The 13,519-nt window shown below is 44.6% G+C and overlaps 2 protein-coding genes across 6 annotated transcripts in view; one reads left to right on the top strand and one right to left on the bottom strand.

Moving 5' to 3' along the window:
- Positions 1-1,320: 1,320 nt before the first annotated feature.
- LOC113985814 (B-cell CLL/lymphoma 9-like protein) lies at positions 1,321-13,285 on the bottom strand. Of its 2 annotated transcripts, XM_039387386.1 has the most exons (3): positions 12,064-13,285; positions 11,716-11,944; positions 1,321-1,363 (listed from the first exon to the last, which is right to left on the bottom strand). In XM_039387386.1, exon 1 carries the CDS (start codon positions 13,253-13,255, stop codon positions 12,431-12,433), a length of 825 nt encoding a protein of 274 aa, XP_039243320.1. In that variant the 5' UTR covers positions 13,256-13,285; the 3' UTR covers positions 1,321-1,363; positions 11,716-11,944; positions 12,064-12,430. The 2 variants fall into 2 exon arrangements, with proteins under 2 accessions (XP_039243320.1, XP_039243319.1); XM_039387385.1 differs by lacking the exon at positions 1,321-1,363 and having other exon boundaries at positions 9,669-11,944.
- The window catches only part of SCAF8 (SR-related CTD associated factor 8), a 147,959-nt gene continuing 147,540 nt past the window's right edge, over positions 13,101-13,519 (top strand). For all 4 annotated transcript variants that reach the window (XM_039387381.1, XM_027716926.2, XM_027716927.2 and 1 more), the window contains exon 1: positions 13,101-13,325. In XM_039387381.1, coding sequence (XP_039243315.1) covers positions 13,296-13,325 — 30 coding nt within the window. In that variant the 5' untranslated portion in view covers positions 13,101-13,295. The remainder of the gene's footprint in view (positions 13,326-13,519) is intronic.

The following is a 13,519-nucleotide window of genomic DNA, read 5'->3' as shown; positions in this document are numbered from 1 at the left end:
AAATTCTCTGGTACTCACAACTAGGAGCTTTGAGAGGTCAAAAGCAAGACTGGAGTCCTGTCTCTGTGTGCTGTGTGAGAGGGAGTCATTTCCCTAGTTTTTAGGTAGCTTGTGACTGAACCAGAGAGCTCAGAATGTGAGAAAAAAATTAAAGAAGAGGAAACTTAAGCATTAAAATTAAGAAAGAATGAGTTTCTAAAAGCAGTTTTGAACTGTTAAGTTCTCATTTTGTATCTACTTATACTTTGTATAATTTCTTCGTAAATGACTAGGAGCAGATAATGCAGGATATATCCAACAAAGGTGGTTCGCCACTTGCATTTATTTCAGCAGAACTCTGTATGAACACAGTGATTAATGGACAAAAGCTGAGTGCACAAGTTATAGTCCTCAGCATGCAGGGCACACTGGCTACGAATACCTAAATGGAATAAAAATCAGTCAAAACGGTAGCTGAAGTGCAAATCTCTTGCTAATAATCAGGCTTGATTTTGATGTGGCACATATAATTAGCATAACACAGCAGCATAAAAGTAAAGACAATCTTTTATTCATATAGATTGTCAGCAAAATAGTGGTTTTTTTTTTTAATTAATCCCTTCCACCAGTGGGAAATGGTAGGGGGAGATAGCAGGGCTTTCTGAAATGAAACACGCTTAGCTAGCCTGCTAATGTTGAATCAACCACCTCTTTTCAGCTGCATTGTTAAAACCATGCTATTGGAGAGGATGCATAGATTTTTGGGAGGGTCAAGAGTGAAGGATGGTCAGCACCTGTGGGTGAGCAGGGAGTCCCAGTCTCCCAGGTTTGTATTGCAAAGTACTTTGAGCCATCGTAGCGGAGAGCTGCTGATTCCTGATTGCGGGCAAGACTGCCCTCGGTGGTACGCGTGGGGCTGGTGGGAGGAGGGGGGTTGGGCACGGAAAGAAGGAATGTCGGGGGCAGGGTAGGGAACCGCATTTTGCTCCAGCAGAACAAAGAGGTGCGAAGGCACCCCCGGCTGCCCGAGGGAACGCGCCTTCCCTTGCCGAGCCGGTGCTGCCCGCGCCGCTCCCGGCCCGCCAGGCGGACACCAGGTGGCGCCATTGTGCCGCAGCCGGGCCGGGCGGCGCCGCCGGGAGCGGGATGTGCTCCCGCCCGGGGAAGGCATGGAAAAAGGCAGCAGCGCCTCCGAGGCTTGGGCAGACGGCCGTAGGCACTGTCCGGAACGACGAGCAACGGGGCGGCCCGACGTGTGCCGCTGTTGGAGACGCCAAGCGCCAAGGTCGCAGTCGGGGGTTGCAGCGCTTGCCTCCACGGGTAACCGGGGCTGGCTTACAGGCTCTCCGAGGAGGGGAGGGGGGAGAAGCCTTCAGGACTGTAACTGCAAAAAATAATGTTTTACCAGCATCTTTACCACTTTTAGAACCGCCCTCAGCGTTATTCAGTTGTCGGTCGCGGATGGAGGTCCAGGGCTGGGTGCGGGCTGAGAGATCTGCACTGATGGCTTAGGACATCTTTATCCACAGAATTGTTTCTCCTTCATGAGGCTTTTGATAAAAAATTTTGATGGTAAGGAAGCATGACACAAAGTTGAGAAGAGGCTACAGACTATGTTCCCAAAAAGTCAGGAGCCAGGAGTCAGTAGGGGATTTTCAGATATTTAACCCATGAAGTGACAATTGCTGGTGCGAATTTTCCTTTGGGGATGCAGTTGTAAAGCATTCAGTGAACATTGTCAGCATGCCAGGAAAGCTGTGGCTCAGGGAAAGAAAGAAAGCTTTTCATCAAAAGCAACTCTCTTATCTGAAGGACAGAAGAATAAATCTTAGTATATATCTGTATGTGGATTTTAATACAACAAAACCAAGACAAGATTGCATTTGAAAACTTTTTTAAAACTTGGGCAAAAGTTAATATATTAAGCTTTTTTAATTTTTTATACTGTTTGTCAACTTCTTGCATTTCACTTATCTCTGTACCATCACCAGAGTGGTTTTAGATTGGACATTCAAGAGTGATATTTTTCCCAATTGTAGGTTAGCTTCTTGTCAGCTTAATTATACCTGAATAGGTGCATATGAAGCTGAATACTCAATTTGGTCAAGGTTTTTTTGCTAGTTGGGCACATACCATATTTCTGGTTGCGTGAGAGTTTTTAAATTATATAATCTCATTCTGTGAACTTCACAAAATAAACATAAGATTGAGAAGACTCACCTGGGTCATAACAGTGGCTGGGCTCTAGTCTGGAGAGATAATCTTTACTTGTTACATCTTGTTCTGGGGCGATTTGGGTGAGGTGTGCTTTAAAGATTTGTAACATCACTGCCGTTGAGCTGGAAAGTTGCATGAGTACATCCAAAGCTTTCCTCTGTTGTGCCCTACTGTGCTTCTGAATGTCTCATTTAGCAAGTTATGAGTGATTTGGACTTAATTGGAGCAATTTTTTGACTCATGCATTCACATCAAGAACAGATCAGATGGTACAAAATGTTCTTGAATGTTCATGTTCCTGTAGTAATACTATTACCTAGGCAAAACAATCTTTCAGTTAAAATAGAGTATACCAGTTTTACTTTCCTAAGGCTTGCCCTTAAAGAGAGTGAACACAGTAACACACATCAGACTCAACAAGATGATTTCTGCCAGACAAGATGATTTCCTCTGAGAGTTATCAGTCCACATCTTACAGTTACAGAGTCTTAAAAAAGCTGACAAAGAGATTTTGAATACCTTATTCTATAAGTTCTGACCAATGTAAGATCTACCTGTTATTACTTGGTAAAAAAAAAAAAAAATTTGCTTACAGTAAGAATGAATCTTATTATAAGTGCATACAAAGTTTCTCAGTGTTTCCATGCTTATAACAGTAATTTTTCACCGGTATATCTGTAGTTTTATATGGAATTGAAAGGCTATATAGGCCATATGCCTCTCATTATTTACATTTAGGCTATAAATGCCCTTAAGAAGTCTAAGTTTTAAAAGCCTGAGAGTTGAGGGTGGAGTGTATGTAGGGATATCAAGCATGGCAAAGCATACCTTGTTAGCAAAAGGTATTTACTTAAAAAGGCTAGGTGGATTACAAGTTGTCCTGTGTCAAAACTAAAGCAAACAGAGTGGTTTGGACTGTACTGTGAAGCCCACATCAATGTTCCTACAGAGGCAATAATGAACTTTTGCTCTCTATCCCCAGCAATTCCACTAGTTCAGGCACCAGCAGCCAATGTGCTGTTCCAAATATTATTTTATGCATTCCTGAGTTTAATGCTCCCAAGCAGGTGACTGTCAGGGTTAACCAGATGGGTGTTTTCTATACAGCTTCTGTTTGGGCAAGCACAGTCTTGGACTGGGAAACTGTGGATTCAAGAGTGTTAAAATTAAGTATACTCAAGTGGCAATCATTTCCCTGCCTGGATGGAGTTTACAAATAATTTTTCTACATTACTGTTTTGTGCTAGTTATTGACCCTGATGAAAAAGATAACTTTTACACTGACCTATGCCGCCTTACCCAAAAGGATCCTGCAGATGATAAGATCATTATCCTTGGTGATTTCAACGCCAGAGTAGGAAAGAACTTTGAAGCCTGGAAAGGAGTATTAGGCAAGCATGGTGTTGGAAACTGCAACGATAATGGTCACCTTCTGCTAGAATTCTGTGCAGAGCAACAGCTCACCATCACTAATACTATCTTTCAGCAAAAAAACAGTCTGAAGACAACCTGAATGCATCCCAGATCTAAGCATTGGCACCTCATCGATTATGTCTTGGTGCGACGGAGAGATGTTCGCGATGTCCATCACACCCGTGTGATGCCCAGTGCAGAATGTCAAACAGACCATCGACTGGTGTGCTGTAAACTTAACTTCAATCTTAAATTCAAACCTAAAAGGGGTGGTATCCCAAGGAGGAGACTCCAAGTTAACAATCTTCAATCAGCCACAGTGAAAGACAGATTCCAGGCAAATCTTCAAACTAGGCTCGAAAATAATTCTATAGATTCTATAGATCCCCCTCCTGAAACACTTTGGCACCATATTAAAAACAGCATCCTGCAGTCCTCTGAAGAATCCTCGGGGTTCTCCTTCAAGAAGAACAAGGACTGGTTTGATGAAAACAATCAAGAGATCCAGGAATTGTTGAGGAAGAAGAGAACCACCCACCAAGCACATCTTGCACTGCCATCCTGTCATGTAAGAAAAGCAGCCTTTCGTCTTGCATGTAGCAAGCTCCAACAGAAACTCCGTGACATCCAGAACAAGTGGTGGATCGATCTAGCTGAAAAAACTCAATTATGCGCAGACATGGGTGATCACAGAGGCTTCTATGAGGCCTTGAAAACAGCGTATGGGCCTACATACCAGGTCCAAAGCCCTCTACTCAGTGCAGATGGTCAAACGCTTCTGACAGATAAAACCTCTATTCTGAATCAATGGTCTGAACACTTTCAGACTCTTTTCAGTACTAGCTGTGTAGTGCAAGACTCAGCAATTCAGTCCATCCCACAACAACCAGTGAAGAATGAATTGGATACTGCCTCCACTTTAGGAGAAACCCTTAAGGCCATACAGCAGGTGAAAATTGGCAAGGCAGCTGGGGTTGATGGAATTCCACCCGAAGTCTGGAAACATGGGGGCCAAGCACTCCATGCTAAATTTCACGAGTTTATGGTGCGCTGTTGGGAACTAGGTGAGCTACCATCTGACCTTTGTGATGCAGTCATCATCACTTTGTATAGGAAGAAAGGAGCTAAATCAGACTGTTCAAATTACCGTGGTATCACTCTGCTCTCCATTGCTGACAAAATCCTGGCAAGAATACTTTTGAACAGACTAACACCTGCTATTGCAGAAGGAATTCTACCTGAAAGCTGATGTGGTTTCAGAGCCAACAGGAGTACCACAGACATGGTGTTTGTTCTCAGACAACTGCAAGAGAAGTGTAGGGAACAGAACAAAGGTCTCTATGTAACCTTTGTTGACCTCACCAAGGCTTTTGATACTGTGAGCAGAAAAGGTCTGTGGCAGATTTTGGAAGGTTAAGGATGTCCCCCTAAGTTCCTTAAAATTATCATCTCACTTCATGAGGATCAGTGCAGCCAAGTCAGATATGGCAACGCACTTTCTGAGCCCTTTCTAATAACCAGTGGTGTGAAACAAGGCTGCATTCTTGCACCAACCCTATTCACAATCTTTTTCAGCATGATGCTCCAAAGGGCCACGGCAGACCTCGAGGATCAGGACGGAAACTACATCTGATATCGTACCGATGGAAGCCTATTCAACCTAAGGCGACTGAAGGCCCACACTAAGACCTTAAATCACCTTGTCCAGGAGCTGCTTTATGCTGACGACGACGCCCTTGTCGCCCACACAGGAGCAGCTCTGCAGCGTTTAACATCCTGCTTTGCAGACGCTGCTGAGCTCTTTGGGCTGAAGTCGGCTTAAAGAAGACAGAAGTTCTCTATCAACCTGCACCTCAGGAAGTCTTCCATCATCCCCATATCACCATTGGCCAATCAGAGCTCAAATCAGTCCAGCAGTTTAATTACCTAGGTAGCCTCATCTCCTCGGATGGTAAGATTGACGGAGAGATAGACAACAGGTTAGCAAAGGCATACAGTGCCTTCGAAAAGCTTCATAAAAGAGTTTGGTGAAATAAACACCTGAAGAAAAGTACAAAGGTCAGTGTTTACAGAGAGCCATTGTGCTGTCTACTCTTCTGTATGGATCCAAATCATGGGTCATCTACTGCCACCACCTGCTACTCTTGGAACGCTTCCATCAACGCTGTCTCCTAAACATCCACTGGTCAGATTATGTGACTAACACGTATGTTCTAGAACAAGCAGCAGTCACAAGTAATGAGGCCATGTTGCTGAGAACACAGCTGTGCTGAGCAAGGCACGTCTCAAGGATGAAGGACCACCGCCTCCCTAAGATCTTGCTTTATGGTGAACTTGCCACCGGCTGCCGCAAGAGAGGAGCCCCGAAGAGAAGATACGAGGACTCCCTGAAACAACATCTCAGCCTCGGCCATATTGATCATCATAACTGGTCTACTCTGGCCTCCAATCGGGAGGTCTGGAGACACACCATCTATAACGCTGCTGCGTTCCAGAACTATACAACTGCTGGCCTACCTCCTGTGTTCGGTAGGTCAAAATCCAACACTGAGTTGCAGAAATCCATTTGAGCGGGAAGCCAAGGGTGCTACGTCGCCTGAGCCCAGAGATGCCTGAAAATTTTCTACACAGTAGAAAATTTCACATGGTTCTCCTGTTGGGCACCAATTAACAGAAATTGATTGCTCCGACTCCTCACTTGCGGTTTCTCAGAGGAATCTCAGCCACGTGGTCCTCCTTAGCAGGAGGAGAGAGCAACCTAGTTCCTTCTCTGAGTTCCAAGGAGAAAAGTCCTTTATTCGAAAGTCCCGCGACTTATATCATCTCAGGGGGAGGGCTAGAAGGAAGAACATGATTGGGCCCAGGTCTGGGGGAAAGAGAGTGGCTTGAGGGCTCTGCTAACCAATGGGGGGTACAGAAGGACCACAGTCCAGTAACAAAACCAGGGACTGGGGAGGAGTGGATAAGACTGCCTATCCTGCTTGTGCAGAGGTAGAGTCTGCGTTCGCAGAGGGGAGACCATATGGTGCTGAGTGGGGGGGCACCATGCAATTACAGAGACCAAGGAAAACCCATACAATAAAAAACATGAATTATTGCTGCTTCTCCATTCCGCTCAATTCCGAGGGGGCTGCCGCTGTGACGGAACTGCTCCTAAAGTTGTTCTTTCCAGGATTCATAATTCTGGTGCTCTGCCACAAGTAGCTAGTGATTTTTTTTTTTTCTTTTTCCTCCTGGGATTTTCCTTATCACTACAGGTAAGGTGGTGGCTATTTAAAATTCCTTGGACTTTTATGTGGGCTAACACCTTGGTGTGCACATGCAATCTCTGTTCTGCTTGTTTCCATTTAACTTTTCCAGTGCAAAGCTTTCATTGACTGAGCTGTTTTTTGTAAAGCACAAGGATGTTTTGGGAAAGAAAAACGATTTTCTGTGTAGTCTGTGCCACCATGGACTTCTGGTGTTTCTGCTATTGCTGTGTGAATTGCTAATGAGCTGAGCTTGGCTGTCCAAGACCTACCAGAAGAAGAAAGCGTAAGGAAATAATTTACTTTGCTAACTGGAATTACTGTTTACTGAAAGGCAGTGGATGATACAAGAATTCCATCTCTTTAGACAAAAAAAAAATGCATATTATATGACTGTAATGAGGTCATAACTTGACAGAAAAGAAGTTCTGAAACTGGAAAATTAGGCTGAACAGCTGAATGTGATGAGAAAACTGTCCGGGTGATAAGAAGGCATATTTCATCTCTGTGGAATTTCTTCCTCAAAAGATTTTTTATCAATAGTCGATTGGGCATTGAAGACAGTTAGATTTAATCAATGTGAAATAAACCTTGGCTACTCCTGCATTTCTGGTCCTCTGCAGACTGAGACTTTGGTAGCTATCAGAGTACAGATGAGTGGGGTGAGTCTGGACCAACCACTGCAGAAACATTTTTCCAGTTCCATATACACCTGTGGCAAAGGTCTATGCTTAGGAGATCTGCCTACTTATTTTATTGTCTTTATTGTGGTATTGCACATTCTTCTGATAGAAAAAGTGATCTTAAGCATTGGCTAAGATTTTGATTTCATGTCTGTGCAGATTTTTAAGATGATGAATGTGATGGTCTAAATCTAATTTGTTAAGACTGAAGCAAATAAAAAAGCTTGAACCAAAACTACTCATTTTTCTATGTTATTTGCTTGAGATAGTAAAGAGAAACTATGGAAATGACTCTTAGTGTATTGTGCTCACTTTTATTATGGTCTGTAATGAGTCAGCAGAGTGGGAGAAATAACTTTGCTTTTGGAGCCTTATTGTTGGAAGTTGGAAATTTGGTATGTATGGGCAGGAGACAGAAAGTAACATACTGTGAAGGAATGATCCAAATTGCTGATTAAGGTCTGCCCTCAATGCTGTCAGCCTGCATGTAAAAAGCATCAGGCAAATATCTTTTCCTTATTTTTCCTTTTTTTTTATTATTAATATAATGTTCTCAGTTCGTCATCTCAATTGTTCTTACTGCAATCCTTTTGACCTCGTTGCTCTACAAACAGCACTACCCCAAATAAGCAGTCTTCTGCCGTTTATAATGTCTGACATTTATTAATGAATCATCCTTGAATTTTCCTTGAAATACTTAAGTATATTTTAGAAAGTTTTATTTTTTAGTGCTGGAATTGAATTCTTCAAGGTGATTTCAGTACATATATGTATGTATAGATATATCTACTGAAAAATTATTTATGACTTTGTTTTAGTTTGAGCTTCCCTCAAAAGAAAAAATGGATATGTTTGTAGTTGGGATTGACTATAAAACATTTTTTAAGTCTTTTACATTATTTGCAAGCTGAAATCATAGATTGTTCTATCCTTGTAGTTCTGCTGTTACATTTAAAATGATGCAAGCATGGTATAATTGTTACTGCAAATGCATTGTCTGACCTTTATTTTAAAAGAATTGTCTTGTTAGGAGCAGAACTGAACATGACTATGCAGCTGTAGGAAACAATGATCACTCTACCTTGTAATTGTACACTACAATCAGAAACAGGATGGCACAATCTTCAGGACTAGAACCCCACACAGAATAAGAAAGCATTAATAAATGCTTTCTGGCTAAGCGTATCTTAGCAATGTTGTAAATGCCACAGTAGGTGTGACTCCAGCACATTTTTGCATCAGGTTATCCAAACCTTCTACAGGCAAATCTGACAAATGTTACTTAAAGGTAATTTCCAAGACTTTGCTCTCCTTTTTCCTGATTAAAGCAGCTTACTTTGAAATCAACACAGATTTATAGTGTGTGCCTCTGAGAGCCGTAGCTGGCCTGTAAATTAAACCTTCAATTGCTTTTGAACATGCTTTTTTCAATAAAGTAGTCTTGAGGTGGTTTCTGTGGTGGTGTGCTGAGTCTGACACTATTATGCCACGACAAGTGCAAGGTATTCATGGTCAGCCAAGCTTGACAAGCAGGAACTGTGTAGTAAACTAACTGGGGTTCCAAATTATCAGGCTGTCATGAGTAATGTATGGTTACAAATGGTTCAAAAATTCTCTTACAACCTCTGAAATTTTTAAGTACTTGAGAAAGAGCTCTTTATGTGAACCTATGTCTGTAAGAAACTCAGAAGTTCAACAGAAAATTTATTTCTCTACTTTTAGTTACAGTTTAAGCTTTTACAATGGTTATAGTGAAGGAGGACTGAAAATGCAAATGAAAGAGGAAGATGAGGTAGAGTTAGTGAAGAAGGACAGAGGGGAGAAATGTGCTAAAGCTCAGTAAAAAAAGTAAGCAACTTTTTGAAAATGCACTGAAAAATTAAGTAGAGATAGGCAGTGTGCATGGAGGATGACTTGTAGCTGTGCATTCAAAAAAATTGTGGAGAGAGTTATTGTGAAGAAAACTGAGCGACATCCTCTTACCTGAAGCTACAAGGGATGAATAACAGATCTACTTTCCTGTGTTCTCTGCCTACTGGAACACCAGTTCTCCCTCCTGACAGTTGCATGTGGTTTTGAATCTAACACTTGCATGTAGTTTCCTCTGCTAAGAGGAAACAAAAGGGTATTGCTCACTTGGATGACGGATTTCTTAAGAGCATTTGCCAGTTTGATCTCTTGTTTGATCTATTGAGTCTATATTTGGACTTGTCCTTGTAAGAAGTAAGAAAAAGGCAGGCATACCTATTTTACCTTCTCTTATGGGGAAAAAAATGCACTAAACAGCAGATTAAAGACCTATTCAGTCCTACTTTTCTCTCTAATTGCAAAGCTAGGTGTTTGCATACACACAGGAAGCGTGCCCCATCATTGCAAATTCCACACTGATGTGTTGGAAAGCAACTGGGATCTTCATTTGCAAAACTAAAGCTTCTGGTAAGAGTTTCAGCAGTAGTGCCAAGTACTGGAACTGCAGAAAGCTTGTGCTGCACAGCAAGTTGACACTTACTCTGCTGTGCAGCACAATGAGAAATCTCCTGGCTTTGGTATGTTAGCAGTCATAGTGCAAGTCACTGAACTAGAAGCCTTGTGGGGCAAGGTGGCCTTGCCCCAGAATAAGCCAGTGTTTCTGCACTAATACTGTTTTCATGACTTCATTTGTATGCTTGCTTAACTTAGAAAATGTAAGTACAATCGGAGATGTATTACAGTATCCATTCTGTTACCTATTTCTCATTCTTGGATGACAGCCAGCTCCTTATGAGATCAGAGAAGTACTGTACTCCCATTCTCCTTTCTACTGCTGGAATTAAATAGGGGTGTTAAAAGGCTTTGCTATCTAAACTCTTTAAGTGGTAAAAATATTTGTTTAAATGTCTGTTACAGACCTACAGCAAGTAGGTTGAATATGGGGGGAGGGAAATCACTTAGTTTCAAATTCAGACTCTGCTTTTGAGGCCAAGGCTTTGTGCATGTACCTCTAAGTGTAAATCCTACCCCTCCTTCTCTGGTTTCTCCTTTATTGGAATAACTTTTATGCTTCTGGAAAAAATATTCTGGAAAAGCAATTGTGTGGTAGTTTTGTGATCACTTTGAAGCCAATTTCAAAACTTTTTCTGGAAAGTTTTTACAGCATGGTATTCTATCCATTTTAATAAGGAAAATTAGGCTTGCTTCAATTTCATCTAAAAGGAAAGCTACCAGATGCTGGAGTATTGTTTGTAACTTCAGTATTTCAGTAAGTTTTCCAAAGGAGTACAAAGTAAATAGTTTTAGCAGTTATTCTTGTAATACAATTAGTATCATGTAAAGCCTTCACAATAATTTGAACAGAATCATCTCTTCATATTTTATTTACTCTTAATTCCCACGGGAAGGAAAAAAAAAGAACAAATGAGGAACAAGAGGAACAGAGGCTTTGTCCCTTCTGGTAAGCATAGTGTGCTGCTCTTAAATCATCTGTGAAAAGGGTTTGCCAGACGGTTGCACTGAGCTATGCAGTTCATACAGTATCAGTGCTACTCAGATTGGAAGGGACCTGGGGAGCTCTCTGGTCCAACTTCTGGCTCAAAGCAAGGTCAGTTGTGAGCTCTGAGTAGCTTGCTAAGGTCTTTATCCCATGGGACCTTGGAAAGAGAGACTGCACAGCTTTTCTGGAAAACCTACTTCACTGCTTGGCCACCTTCACAATGGAAAAGGCTTTCCTTCAGTTGAGAGGTCAGAACCTCTCCTGCTTTAAGTGAAGACCAGTGCCTCTTGACCTCCTGCTATGTAGGAGGTCTGCAAAAAGCCTTAGTCAATTGCTTACAAATGATAAAAAATGTTAATGAGCATTATACAGTTATTTTGCTTTGCAGGTATTGGCTGCTAGTGGGTGCCCTCCCTACCTCATGGCCATCTTTCTTTTCAGTCTGAATAGACCCTGTCCTCTCATTCTCTCATAACAGGGCATTTGCTCTTGCCTCCTGGCCCTCTTGGTGGCTTGAGACTGCAACAGCAGTGGTTGTTAGAGATAGGCTTTTTCCCTAAGTAAGCTGGCTGGGGGGTAAGGGTGGAGGAACTTCCAATTCTGTTCGTAAAAAGACTTAATAATTTCTCTTGTGTTTGTATAAGAATGGAGCTGTAGGATTCTAGGTCTGCCTCAGATGCTGGGCTTATCTTAATTTATAACTTACCTTGTTTTTGAGTAAAACTCACTTCAGTTTGTAAGGCTGTGGCTCAGGCCTGCAGTGGGATCTTCACTGTCCATGAAGAGCCCTTATGGCTCTGGTCTGAGGGGTACTTGTGGCTCAGGCCTGAAATGGGATCTTCACTGTCCATGAAGAGCCCTTATGGCTCTGGTCTGAGGGGTACTTGTGAGAGCAGGAAGGCACCGTCTATCCAGAGCCTGGCTTAGGGTTGTCACTGGAAAATAATGAAACACAATTCAAACGGGAGCCTAATTCATGCTGTCATATGTCTGTTGTGTCAGTAGAGTTGAAAGAACATAACCAAACAAGGGGAAACAGCAGCTAAAGACAAACCTAAGGTTTCATCCTCAGTGGTTCTGAGCTCCTTCAGGCTCCCCCTTATGAAGCTGAGTCATGTGGCAGCTTTGTGTTTGAGGGAACAAACACCTATGCCCTAGATGCAAGTCTTCCTGTTTGATAGAGCTGTTGCTGCTGGGATTTCTGAGCTGAGCAAGGTGTTTGTTCTTCAGGGGGAGGCAGGCGCTCTGCTGGACTGGCATGGTGGTGCAGGTATGGGTGGCACTGCTGTTCATGGAACTGCACCCTGTCCACAACTTAACCTGGGAACACACCCTGGGTTGTCAAACAGAAATGCCTCAATGCCTAGGCATGAACTTGGAAACCTTTTGGTGTTGGATTGTTAAGTCATAATATTCATGTATTAAGTGCACTGGGTCTCGTGATCGATTTGCATTACGATTTTGTGGGTTTTCTTCTTTCCTCTCGATAAATAATATTGATTACTAATGGGTTTATTTAATTGTCGGGAGTTATTTGCCCTCCTACGTCTCGCTGATTCTCTCTCCCGTTGCTTTTCTTCAAGCCTGCGTGCCGTTCCCGGTTTCCCCGGCGGGCCTCGATGGGAGGAAGGTAACGCGAACCGTCCGGGGATCCGGAAACACGAAAACGGTGTCCCGAGAACTCCTGGACTTGCCTCCGGTGACGACACAGAGAGGCGTTTAACACCGCGCTCCCGTAACCCTTCCCTTCTCGCCCGCTCTCGGAGGAGGAGGAGCACGGAAGCGCAGGAGGAGGAGGAGGGGATCGGGCGGGGCGGACGCGCCGCCATCCCGGCAGCGCCCGTGGCGCGGGCGGTGTGCGGGTGCCGCCCGGCAGGGGGCGCTGTGGCCGCTCTGCGCCGCTCCGGGTGCTGCGCTGCGAGGAGCCCCCGCGTGTCCGCCATATTGGCGCCCGCGCCGCAGCCGCTGCGCGTTGTTCGCCCATCTCCTGCCGGCGTGGCCGCCCGGAGCACAGCGCGCCAGGGAGGGAGGACGGGAGGGAGGGAGGGAGGGGAGGGAGGGGAGCGCCGGCGCCGCCGGGCGGGAAGCGGGGCGAGGAGGAGACGGAAACGAGCGGGGCCCCCCGTCTCCTCGCGCCCGCCCCCTGCGCCAGCCGCCATGGAGAGGAGGCCCGGCGGCCCCTGAGCGAGGAGCGCACGCACGCACCGACCGAGACTTGCCCCCGCCCGGCCCGGCCCGGCCGCCATCCGCGGAGAGAAGCCGCCCGGCCCCCGCCTCCGCCGCGACATGGAGGCCGTGAAAGCCTTTAACAGCGAGGTGTGTAGCCCTTTCTCCACGGCTCTCCCTCCTCGGGGCCGGGGAGCGGGCGGGGCCCCAGGGCCCGGCGCCTTCCCTGCCCCCTCCTTCTCGCGGGGAGGGTGCGAGAGCCGGGGAGGCCCGGGGGTGCGGGAGCGCTCCCGCAGGTCTGCCCGGGGCTCCCCCCCGCGTCGGGCGGGAAAGGGCCCTTGTCG

The sequence above is a fragment of the Pipra filicauda genome, unplaced genomic scaffold (genome assembly GCF_003945595.2).
Source record: "Pipra filicauda isolate LSUMZ 115617 unplaced genomic scaffold, ASM394559v2 scaffold55_size4083901_pilon, whole genome shotgun sequence".
Classification (NCBI taxonomy): Eukaryota; Metazoa; Chordata; class Aves; order Passeriformes; family Pipridae; genus Pipra; species Pipra filicauda.
The sequence above is the reverse complement of the archived record's forward strand: the minus strand, read 5'-3'. Positions and strand labels throughout refer to the sequence as shown.